Source organism: Acanthaster planci, linkage group LG01, assembly GCF_054643075.1.
Source record: "Acanthaster planci isolate LZ-2023a linkage group LG01, COTS_SCS, whole genome shotgun sequence".
NCBI lineage: Eukaryota > Metazoa > Echinodermata > Asteroidea > Valvatida > Acanthasteridae > Acanthaster > Acanthaster planci.
Window position 1 is genome coordinate 5,891,479 of NC_141777.1, and position 12,020 is coordinate 5,903,498.

The 12,020-nt window shown below is 41.9% G+C and overlaps 1 protein-coding gene across 6 annotated transcripts in view; it reads right to left on the reverse strand.

Moving 5' to 3' along the window:
- The window catches only part of LOC110981942 (muscle-specific protein 300 kDa-like), a 160,665-nt gene that overhangs the window by 147,004 nt on the left and 1,641 nt on the right, over positions 1-12,020 (reverse strand). For all 6 annotated transcript variants that reach the window (XM_087145834.1, XM_087145836.1, XM_087145825.1 and 3 more), the window contains exons 3-16: positions 11,188-11,334; positions 10,293-10,460; positions 9,661-9,795; positions 8,932-9,093; positions 7,943-8,169; positions 7,306-7,411; positions 6,534-6,854; positions 5,876-6,073; positions 4,943-5,083; positions 4,160-4,480; positions 3,313-3,645; positions 2,498-2,809; positions 1,288-1,614; positions 109-765 (exon numbers count right to left, since the gene is read on the reverse strand). In XM_087145834.1, coding sequence (XP_087001960.1) covers positions 109-765; positions 1,288-1,614; positions 2,498-2,809; positions 3,313-3,645; positions 4,160-4,480; positions 4,943-5,083; positions 5,876-6,073; positions 6,534-6,854; positions 7,306-7,411; positions 7,943-8,169; positions 8,932-9,093; positions 9,661-9,795; positions 10,293-10,460; positions 11,188-11,334 — 3,555 coding nt within the window. The remainder of the gene's footprint in view (positions 1-108; positions 766-1,287; positions 1,615-2,497; positions 2,810-3,312; positions 3,646-4,159; positions 4,481-4,942; positions 5,084-5,875; positions 6,074-6,533; positions 6,855-7,305; positions 7,412-7,942; positions 8,170-8,931; positions 9,094-9,660; positions 9,796-10,292; positions 10,461-11,187; positions 11,335-12,020) is intronic.

Below are 12,020 nucleotides of genomic sequence, written 5' to 3' on the forward strand. Positions count from 1 at the left end.
GATTGACTTTGAACTTCTAGTTGCATGTTGTGAAAGGGCTAATGATACTCAGTGTGACTCAGCAATTAAATTTTTTCAGTCCGGATAAAAAAAATCTAAAGGAAGTACCTCATAATCTTTTAGACAATCCTGAAGGTCCTCTGCACTACTGATGTCACGTGTATCCTTCTTGTCTAGGTCTGCATTGATGCTGTCCAGCTTCTCAGACAGAGCTGTCTTCTTCTTCATAAACTCCTCCATCAATCTGGCTCTCTCTGACAGCTGGTCCCTCTGTGAGGACAGCTGTAATCTCAGCTCGTTGTGCTTGCTCCTTAGCTTTGACATCTCAGTCTCCGCAGACGAGGGTGGCTCTTCTTCATGGACAATGCCCCGCATCCTGGGTCTCACCTTAGCTCTCTGGGCCTGGCTATCGATATCCAGCGTCCTGCCGCGCCACTCTGCCAAGACAGGCGTCACCGCCTCCAGTTTCTCCATCAGCATCTCAACGCTGTCTTCTGCCAGGTTCAGCTGGCTCAATCCTTCCTCCACCTCCCTCAGAGTGTCAACGATCGACTGCCGTGTCTTGTAGAACTGGAGGAGGAAGTTAAGAACCCCAACTCGCACTGCCACCATTTCCTGGACGCCGTCTTGCAGCATGGAGACCCCAGTCACCTTGCGGGAGAGGGTGAGCTCCTGGGTGGCATCACACTTGCTGCAGATGGCCTGAACCATGCCAGTCAGGTTGTCCACCCTATCACATTGGCTCCTAATTCTGGCTTGTGTAGCCTACAAAGAGAAAAAAATCACACTCACAAATATTACTGGGTTTCCTCAGAGGCAAGGCAGAGGACTCAGACCTATAAAAATGCCAAAGACACCATTCAATATTTGACCAGGTCCTGACAACCTGAAATACAAACCGATCACGTAAAACTTCACATATCAGAGTTCACACTGCCCTGACAAGAGCTTAAAACTTTCAAACTTGGTACCAGTTATGAGTGTACTTTCATGTTACAGTCATCAGTCTGTAAGGTTATGCTAACCACTCATTACTGTTGGATCAAATATGACAACTAGGCCTTTTGTTTACCACGCAGTTCCATGAAAGTGGATTTGAGAAATCAGATGATTTTTCTTCCTGTATATGTATTCAACCTTGTAAGTAAATTTGGGCTTTCAATTGTCAAATTAAAACAATTTAAAGATTTCTCTGACTCTTGATCTTTAGTACTACTCAGTATTTAAATATCTTCTGATTTGTTCACTGAGGAAAACTTCAAATTTTATGAGAGTTATTAAAAATACCTCTGCCTTCTTGATTTCCTGCTCCACCTTATCTTCATACACCTCAATCCACTCCGACTGACATCTCTCATCCTCTTGGAGGTCAGTGGTCAACCTCTCCACTTCTAGGATGAACTCTTGCCGTTCCTTCAGGGTTATCTGGACCATCTCCACCCCCTCCTGGAGAGCCCTGGAGACAGACGAGAGTCTTGCATCTGTGGTCTGGAGATCGCCTCGCAGCCCGGCCAGGCCATGAGGGTTGGAGCAGTGTTGTTGCCGAAGGGTTTGATTCAGGGCATGGAACCTGTCAATGTCTGGCTGTGCTGATTGATGACGAGCACACAGTTCCTATTACAGGGGAAACAAAACAGCACAATTCCCTTCAAACATTGGTTCTCTACACAATGCAACAGGCAGAGAAGTCAGCGTTCATTGTGGGAAAACAAGATGTCACAACAGATTTGAAGCCACACAACCATAAATGTTGTTCCCACTGAGACAGAACTGAAACCAGTAACTTCTTCATCAGTTTGGTCTTTGATACATTTGATGATACAAAAAACAGCTTGAAAAGAGAATGCATCGTCAAAATGTCAAATGACCGATAAAAAAGAAATCAACATTCCTCCAAATGCATCTTCTTAGTATTCATTATCTCACCATAAACGACAATATTTCGTTCAACTGCTGATCAAAAATGTTGTTTTGGATATCAAAATGTTAAACACTGATAAGGGGAATACCAGTAAGAATCAATAAGTAACATATGATATTTCGTTTGGTAACCTTTTATATAGAGCCGGACACAACTCTTCAGTGCTCAGCAAACTTACATTCTCAACAACTTTACAAAACTCTAAACAATTCAAGTCAATTAACATTACTAAGAACTTAAGGACCAAAGTCGCTGAGGAAATTTTTGCTTGACAAAAACATGTTACCAGCTGAAGTATTTTGCATTGTACATACTGTGATTGGTTCAAAACTGATGTTTGGTTAGTATTTGAAAATAAAGGTTTGCAAAATTGAATGTATCACTGAAAATGCCTGCACCAGTAAGCAGGAAGTCATGGGTTCCAATCCCACCAGAGCAAGCTTGTTATTTTTTTCCCAACTCTTAGACCACACTAAGAATACAGGATGAATCTATACATCGGTTTAAGGGTGAAACCCACAATAAAAATCAGTTCTATGTAATTTGGCCAAGTCTCCAATATGTCTACTAATGTACCTTGAGGGTGTCAAGTTGTTTCTCCAGTTTGCCTGTATTGCCAATGTACTCCCTGCACTGTGTCATCTCCCCTTCTTCTAGCCTCTCCAGTTCCTGGTGCACCCTGCCCTTCACCTCCTTGTACTCCCTCCACAACGCTTCCTTCTCACTCAGGTCACGCTGCAGGCCATCCATCTTCTCCTGGATGTTCTGTAAGCGGTCGGTCAGACTGCTGACCTCTGATTGGATGGCCTGATGGGGCACCAGCCGGCTGGACAGTTCCTGGATGCTGGCCAGGATGGGTTGGTTCTCTTCCACTGCTCTGGCAAATGCCTGAGGAAAAGAACCAACAGTTACAGTGAGGCTACAAAGAGTGATGTCAAAATTACACATCAATAAACATTGTGTCAAAAGGTAAAACTCTGCACTAGTAAACATGAGGTTGTTAGTTTGAGTCTACTCTTGATGAACTTGTTGATAAATATAAGTTATTGAAAGGCAAAGACCACATTTAACAAAATAATTCTTTTTTAAAAAAATTGCGGATGACTAGGCATACACAAGTTTTCTCACAGCTTTCAAGTACAATATACTGGCTACACATGCACAACAGAACAGCTGTTTTTTGGTTCTTTGCAGCGCCAAGTACCATAATGCAGAACCATCTGAAGAGGACGGGTTTTGAAGAGATTCTTTTATGTACTTTAGATTTATAAACCTATTTTGGATTTAAACTGTGGCTGAAATACCCACATGAAAAAACAAGTGACTAAACTGGTCTCCTAAATTACTCACTAAATATGTAACTAAGCAATGTTTTTTACAATACCACTGACCTTCTGGTCAGTGATAAATTTCTCCACATCCTCCAAAGAACTGCAATCCTTCCCAGTAGCCTCTCCCTCCAGCCGCTGTTCAGCACCATCAAGTGCCTTTTTGAGCTGCTGCACCTGCTGCTGGTACAGTTGATGCTGGGATGCTCCCTCAGCTAGCCTGGTACTTTGCAGCTGGGCCCTGGAGCGAAGAGTCTCCCACTGGCTTTTGAAACTAAGCTGCTGGGCCATGAGGGACTGGGTCTCCAAGTCAGGGACATCTTTCGTCAGGTCTCCCAGGGCTTTCTCTTGGTTGTCAAGGTTGCCCTGCTTGTCCAAGATCTCAGCAAGCAACACCTGAGAAACAGTAAAGAATTTCCGAACAATTACCACAAAAGTCTTCTTTCCAAAGTTTTTGGCAATATTTATTAATTGCATAATCTTTTTCATACCCTTATTATACAACAAAAATTTGTATCTCTTGACCGGGTAAAAATAGTTGGAAAATATCCTGACTCTGGCGCTTATCCCACTTGCACCATCACTGTCAATTAGGCTTATCAATTCCTGCTTGGCTGTGCAATTGTTTCCCTCAAACTGTGTGGGATTTACAATTTGGGTCTCCCAGTTCCGACTTGGTTTTGTAGCTCTTTCTTAGACCCATCTGGGGTTTTGGTCCCACACCTTGAACTGCCATTTCCTTCCTCAGCCTCCTTTGACTCTAGCTCTCAAGGTGTAATTACTAATATCTCATAATCGTGTTGGTCTAAACACAGTTAGGGTCATTTCGATGTTAGGGCTTGATAGACCAGAAATCGACTCAAAGCATGACGGCATTGACTCAGACTTCATCTTCTCCAATCGATCTCACCTGAGCCTGTGTGAGTGTCTCTTCGGGCATATCTGTTGCTTTCTCTAGCTCGTCCAGCTTGGTGCCAGTCGCTTCCAGCCACTCTACCGTCCTGGCCTGGTCTGCCTCCAGCTTCTTCCACTGTTCCTCAAGGCCTCTCAGACCGTCCAGCATCTTGGCAATCTCGTCACGGAGGGCTGCGTTCCTCGATTCGAGGCCCTGGAGGTTGTCTTGTAGGGTCTGCTTGACAGTGACGTCAGCCACTGCTGTCTGCATCTGTCTGTTCTGGCTTCTCAGAGACATCAGGAGTGGTTTCAGCCGGGCCTGTTCATCTTGCAGAGCCTTCAATGTCAACATTTGTATTTATTAATCCAAAACATCGAGTTCAATAAGTGTGCTCTTGCCTTTTGTCAATAGTTTCTGAGTCTTGTCTTTATTCTAACAAGCACAAAAAATCTTGTCAGAAATGGACAACATGGCTAGATAGTTTACTAGTTGAGTACCAGTACAGTGTTTAAGAGGTTGTAGGTTCAAATCAATTAAACGTCAAAGTCCTTTCCTTCGTTCTGTTAAAGAAAACTCAAGAATTGGTTATCAGATGGTATGGGTCACAGTCACAAGGATCTCCAATCCAATCTTCCAATCTCCAATAGAATTACTATGGCACCAATCCACAATAAAGAGCAGCACAGAGACGTTACCATGGAGAGGGAATTTTCAAAGTGCACTTTGGCAATTGTGAAACCATTCCTATTATCTCCATAAAAAAACAGATGTTCCCTAAAATGGAAATGGATCTGGTACCTTGACTGCACTAAGTTTCTCCTGCACTGGTTGAAGACCAGCCAGTGGTGTAGGCTTATGGACTTCAGAAACAGCTTTTCCAAGGAAAGACTCCATCTGTCGTTTATCATTCTCATAGGTTTGAACCTGTTTCAGGCACTCCTGTAAAACAAGAAAAGATCACCTTTGAACTAAAATGCACATATCCATACACAACTGACAAATGCACAACATTTGTGATATCAACACAAAACAATAATTCGCCTGTCACTTGTAGAATATACATGTACTGTGGTCAAATATTTACAATGAAATATTCATGTTCAACTTAAGAATGTCCATTAACACCCTGCTGAGGGTTGATATGGCTTGGGTCTTGCAGCTAAACACACCCCAGTAGCTTCTCCCAATTCTAAGCACTGATAGATACCACTGGGGTGAGCCTGTTGGACAACTGTGACAGTGGGCTGCAAACATTGGACAGACTATAAAATTATTATTACACCTTTTTCAGAGTGACTGATTCTCTCAAGACATTACAATTTACAAAGAGAATAAAAATATTTAGCAACTGCCAATATGAGGCCACAAATATATGTTTTCAGGAATTCTTGACACTAAGAAGAACATAAAAGAGACACTTAACCTCTTCACTCTGGAACCCTGGACAGCCGCGGCTTTGTGTGATGATTAGTGCATACCACATATACATTTTATTCATCATGCACCTGCTGGACAGGTCTTTGCATACTGGGCATACCACAGCCCAGCAGTCAGGGTCAAAAGAATCCCGGCGTTAAGGGGTTAAATTGGGTGGCTAGAAACACAGGACTAGATAGCCGGCTCAGCTTATAGAGGCTGGAATTCTACAGGCCAAAGGGTCGAGCATCGCTTCAGCTGCTGATAGCCCCTGTATTTGTTCAACTCACAACTGGTTTGATTTAACCTAGCTACCTTCAACTGCTCAGTTCTTTGAGCCGCTCTCATTTTGACGTCCTTCCACAACCTGTCCAGCTCAGTCACCTCATGACCAACTCTGTCTGACATCTTCCCTGGTGCCTGCTGCTGCTGTTGTTGCTGTTGCAAGTCTCTGCCGCTGTGTATCAACTCTCTGACATCAGGTTCTTGTTGCTGCATCTCTGCCTCCTTGCCCTGTAACCAAAACGTCAGTCACAAGAGACTGAAAGCTAACACACAAAATTTGACAAAGTTCAGGACACAAAAAAACAGTTTGTTGATTTAATGCACATGAGAATTTCTGCACAAGATCATTTGACTTGGCAGTAAAAAGATCTAAAATTAACAAGAAAGGAAATTAGTTGTCATCTGGTAGGGTGTAAGTTTGATTTGAACTATTTAACGCTTTTACAAGCTTTCCAATTAAAAGAACAGCGTAATTATTTCCAAAAAAGAAAAAAGGAGTGACAAGAACCAGCATAAATGTTTCCATACTACCTAGAAAACAATCACTTGCCAATTACCTGAATATTTACTCTGCAAAATCATCAATTTTATATTCAAAAGTCAAATGTAAGAGAAAGAATATCCTTGTCTGTAGTTACAAACCCCATTCACACTGACAAATTAAAAAGGACTGGTGCCTGAAACTAACCAAGTGTTGATCCAGTTGCCTCTGCAAGGACTCTAGACTCGTCCAGTCAACTGGTTCCTTCATCTGCTCCCTGACCTCCTTCAACCAGCCAGTCGTCTTCTCCGCTCGCTCAACATAGGTGAACATCATTGTCAGGGCAACTATCTCCACGGGGAACTGGCGCACGGCGTCCAGCGTGGTCTTGTGGTCGCGGAGTAGGCCAGCCAGCCGGCGCTCTGTCGACAGCTTCTGCTGAGATGGACAGTCCTGGGAGAGATCCTTGAGGGCAGAGGTAAGCCAGGCTAACTCCTCATGTGTCTCTTCGGCCATTTCTGACAGGAACTGTGAGATGGAGTCAATGGAATGCTTACACTGGAGAGAGTGATATTGACTGGTAGAGGGTCGGTCACATGGTCGATGCTTGAAAAAGATTAAAGGGCTAGCTTCTTGTGGACGATATATTCAATTTGCTCTGTTCCCTAATTCCAAATTATTCCAAACTGCATCTATTCCAAAGGGAATGGAAAGACAGCAAAGATTGGGCTCAGATCCTACGTAAGCTCTTTTGTCTCACCTTCATGTCATTTAAATGGGGTCAAAGTAGCAGAGTTTTTCAAGAAGCAGATTAACCCTAACCCTCCTCAATCCTCCAACAGGTGAAGGATTCAGGAGGGTTAGGGTTAAGGTCACTCTTATAACAAAAGTCCAATTTTTTTTATTTTATTTTTTTTTGGCAGCAAAATTTTATTACATTATCTACACTATCCGAATATGGTTGTCTTAATCCACTTACCTCAAATTTTAAGCACAGTTTCCTAAATTCTTCATTGTTGTCAGTGGTTTGGATGGAAGCCATGATGTCACTGGTGTCCAACACCCACTGAGATAATGCATCAAACCTGCAAGCATTCCAACAAAACACATACATTGGTTCAGGATGGCTTTCATGAAGTCTTTCTGAACAAAGACTGGTTACAAATGAGGAGCATGGGTTTTCTTCTGTTAAATGGAACTCAGTTACAAATGAAAACCACTTTAAGCATTGCTTTCCTGTCTAAGTTGTATACTTAGAAAGTAGTAAAACATTTAACTTTGTTTCAAACATAATAACAATCACACACGCATAAGAACAATACATCTCTCAAAAATTGCATTTATTTAATTGAAAGAAACGGTAAGAGCAAACAGGATTCTTTCAAATGGAACTAGAACATCAGTTTCCAAAGACAATCAAGTTCCTCGCATTTTTACCCATCTTTCCCCATCAACGCTTCCCCTTTGCTCCTTTTTTTGAATCTGAAATTCCAAAATTGCATACTTCTCTCTAGGCAACTCTTCAAATCAGTTCAAAAGAGCTCATAGCTAATCAAGCATGATCAGACTGTTTTCGTAGTCATTCAAAGACATTCCACAGAAAATGACATTCCTACCTGTCATTGTATTCTTGCCACAACCTGGGCAACTCTTTCAACCTTTTGGCCAACTGCAACACCTCCTGGCTGAGCTTCCGGTGCCTGTCCTGACCCTGCTGAATGGCCTGGGTGAGAGGTGAAGGGTCATACCTGGGGTCAAGAGCAATCAGCTGCTTCTGGATATCCTCCATGGACTGGATGCATTCAGCACAAAACTCCAAAGGTTTCTGCTTCGGAAAAAAGTTCTGCAAATAAGGAAACAAATTTAAAATATGCTTTATTATGAAATAGTGTGTTAATAGCACATTTTCCCCCGCTCATCCTGCGTTTGAGTCACACAATCCGAATTCTTGTTTTTATGTAATTTTGCAAGTAAGTCTGTCTTGCTTATTGCTGTACACATTTTTCCAGCAATGGGTGATTTCAAGATTACTTTCTCCAAGCTGATTTATACTCAAAGCAAATGCAAAGGCCACTTTGTAATCTTCAACTATTCACAGTGAAATTTGCGAAACTGAAGTGAAACAGTTGCAAATCCAAATTCAATTTCAAGGGTATGAACCAGCAATTATGCTGGAAACAAAATCCGATGCGGTGGGACCCAATGGAGTACATCATTGCAGAGTACTTTTTACATCTCTGATTATATTTGGAACAAAATGGCAAAAGTTAGACAGAACGTAAATATAATTTACAATACATAGCACTGAAAGCATTATTCATTAGCAGCCTTGTACACAAGAGACTGGGTAACAAATTCTTACACCGAGGAAGTGGGAATGTGACAGGCTTTTAATCACACAGTTGGGACTTTTCACTTCTCTGAAAGTACAAAGGTTTCAAATTAATCTGTTTCCAGCATCTGAGTTTTCTAATCTGCATTTGACTGTATGGAATGACACTACGCTTTGGCTTCGGTTATCGTAGTGGGTTGGGTTTTAACTTTAACACATTACAGTAAATACCCATAAATTAAGACAAAAACACCCATTTGGGATGACCCTTACCACGTGTCTATCCATAACAGCTTCAGGTGTCTTGCCATCCTTCAGGGCTTGACGCTCCTGGGCAAGCTCTGTCTCAACCTCCTCCAGTTTCTTGTCCATTGTCTCTTTAGCTTGTTGGAAGTGCAGCTGGTAGAATTTCAGTGGAGCAGCTCGCATTAGTGCCTATACGGCCCCAAAAATTATCCAAACAAAAATGAGGAGAAAAACAAAAAATGGACAATGAGACCTATGATCAGACTGAGACTTGAGACCTGATCTCACGATATGGATTCTGAAAACGGGCAAATTCCCCCTGAAGACCTGAAAATGCCCTGGTTGCTCTGCACTGTGATGGGTCTCCTACCCTGCCATCTGATTGGCCGAGCCCTTGTGTAAGCAGTGTACAAATTTCATTCATTTGTACACTGATGAATATTCAAATTAATGGTCAGGTCCTCTGGACAGTGACCTGCCGGCCATTCTCTGACTCTAGCATAGGGAGGCTCTCCACACAAAGAACGTTGCACAGTGGGCAAGCATGCGAAAGGAATGCCAACATCTCTTCATAAAGACACAAAATTGGGGGGACACCGGCAACTGTATGTCTTCTGTCAGATGAGAAAATTTCTAAACTTGTTATTTAGTGACAGATTGAGCATTCTACTTGGCTTCACCAGAGCGCCTTTGAAATTGGGCTCTAGAACTTATCTTGTAGTTCTATACCAATAAAACTACATCCACCCTACTTACCAGGTATTTGTCCTGTAGCGCCCGTACTCTTCCTTCCACTCGTTCCCTTTCTTCAGGTGACAAGGAGTGAAGCAACTCTTGACTCATTGACAGGAACCGAGTCAGTGCATCAGGTTGACCAGACTCAAACCACACCTGCAGAGTAGAAACCGTGAAACTCAGTGGTCAGTCAGCACTGTAATGACACTTTCCATGCAACATTGGTACAAAGGGACAGAGTTCTGCTACTGAAGATAATCAGTCAACACGAGTCCCTCAAATTACTCACTTTTAATTGCTTCAAGACGTTACACGTACATCATATTCTGCACTTCCTTACTCAATTACAAGAGTCATTCAAAAGTATATGTACATTATTCAAGTACTTTGTTCACAGTCTCTATTCTTCAGTATCCTTAGGTACTTGAGGCCACACGAAGTCTGTTTCAGCATGTTACTTAATATTCATAATTTGACCTCTGACCTGAATAAAATTCCCAAATCCAAACAAACTGCTCCTTTTATCTGAAGTTTTGATCCATTGTCTGTGGTGAGTGGTGGCACGGGTGGTGGTGATACTGAAACATGGTGGCAGTGGTGGGATTCACACCCATGCCTTTGAAGCGATTTGCACAAAGAATGAATGCTCTTACCTTGTGAGTGTCCAGCTGTTTGCTGATTGGTCCTTTGTGATCTTTCAAGATTTTACTCGCCTGCTGCAGCCAATCAGCCAGCTCGGCTTCTCTTAGTTCAAAGCCCTGCCACTCCTTCCGCTGCCCGGACAGGCGTTCCTCCCAGTCCCGCCCCAAGCTGACAGCAGTCTGGTAAACAAAGTGTTTCGAATTAGAGAACAACAAAAGCACAGTTCCATGAATCTACCATCCATAGACTTCGAGGAGGCATCATTCATGTGGTGACACCAGTCACACATGCATTCTTAAACTCTAGGCTTGCACACCTTCAGAAAATTACACCACCCTAAGATTGAAGAGGTATTAAATGTGCAAATATATAAGCACGGCACCACTGTAGTAATGACTTATAACCCTGGTCACCCCATTACTCTACATTAAAAAAATGCACAACCATCAAAGCTATCCCCTAGAGGGGTAATTCACAAAGTACCCCCTGGCAAACTTCTCGGTGCAGAACAATCTGAAATTCTCACCATTTTTCAGATTATACCACCTTTTCAGCATGATCACTTTGCTAATCCAATGGATCATGTTTCACAAGACATTAACACACTTGTGCTGCATATGCAGCGGGAACTTGAACGGGAACTTCACTGCTCAATTCTAGACTGAAAATGAGGGGATCATTTTACAACCTATCCAAATTTTACAGAAATGTAATTTAATAATTTGTTGCAAAATTTTCGAAGAAATTTTAACACATTATTAGAACATTTTTAGGTGCTAAGAAATATGGGATGGGGAAGCTGCAATGATGTCATTTTAAACCGTTAAGTATTGGGAAATCTGGCGGGTTTACTTAACACACAACTTCCAGCTAACTAAATGAAAGTGAAGCCTAGTAAGTTCTCACTCTGTAACGGAGCTGGATGTTAGCGGTGGATTTCTCCAGTATGGTCGTCTCAGTGTAACTCTCTTGGTTAAGACTGATGATGTAGCGGACAATTTGTGTCTTGTCTTCCAGCTGCTGGCCAACATGTGGAGCCTTGGAGAAATGTGCCTGAAAGATTGGAGTAGGAAATTTGGGCGAAAATGTTTCTAGTTTAAGTGCACATATCGTCACTGTTTTCACAAAGTGACACAAATGTCCAAAAAAATAAATTTTTGTCAATCTCCATTTTTTTCAATATTGTATTTCATAATATCGTGCTTGACCATTTTGACATGCTCCCACAAACAAAACATCATTAATGTAATAGCTACATTAATGTTGCCAAGGGCAAAAATCTTTAAAACAGCATTTTGCATTTTCATGAAGAAACTCACTGCTTAATGTCCTTCGAATATGTACTATACGTATTGCACGGAAACGCTGAGAAGTAGGTCAACCGGGATTTTCGTTTTCACGAAGTGACCCAAGCTTTGTTCCAATGTGTGCGTGTGAAGACACAATCACCTTGCTGTGAATTAAACACTGAACAGGATGTTCATGTACAAAAATGTAATTTTCATTTTCACGAAGTGACATTAATCTTTGCTCATTATTTTGGATAATTAACCTGTTTTCATACTAATTACTCGGGTTAAGGGAGCGTTTATTCATCAAAGAATCATTTAAGGGATTGTTGTCACAAATCAGTTACTTTGTTAGTTTTTATAAAAGGAGAAACTTCTCTGACGATTTTCTTGAAAACCTGTTTTTCCTAAAAAGCACATTAGAGTCACTTTGTGAAAATGGTGACGATA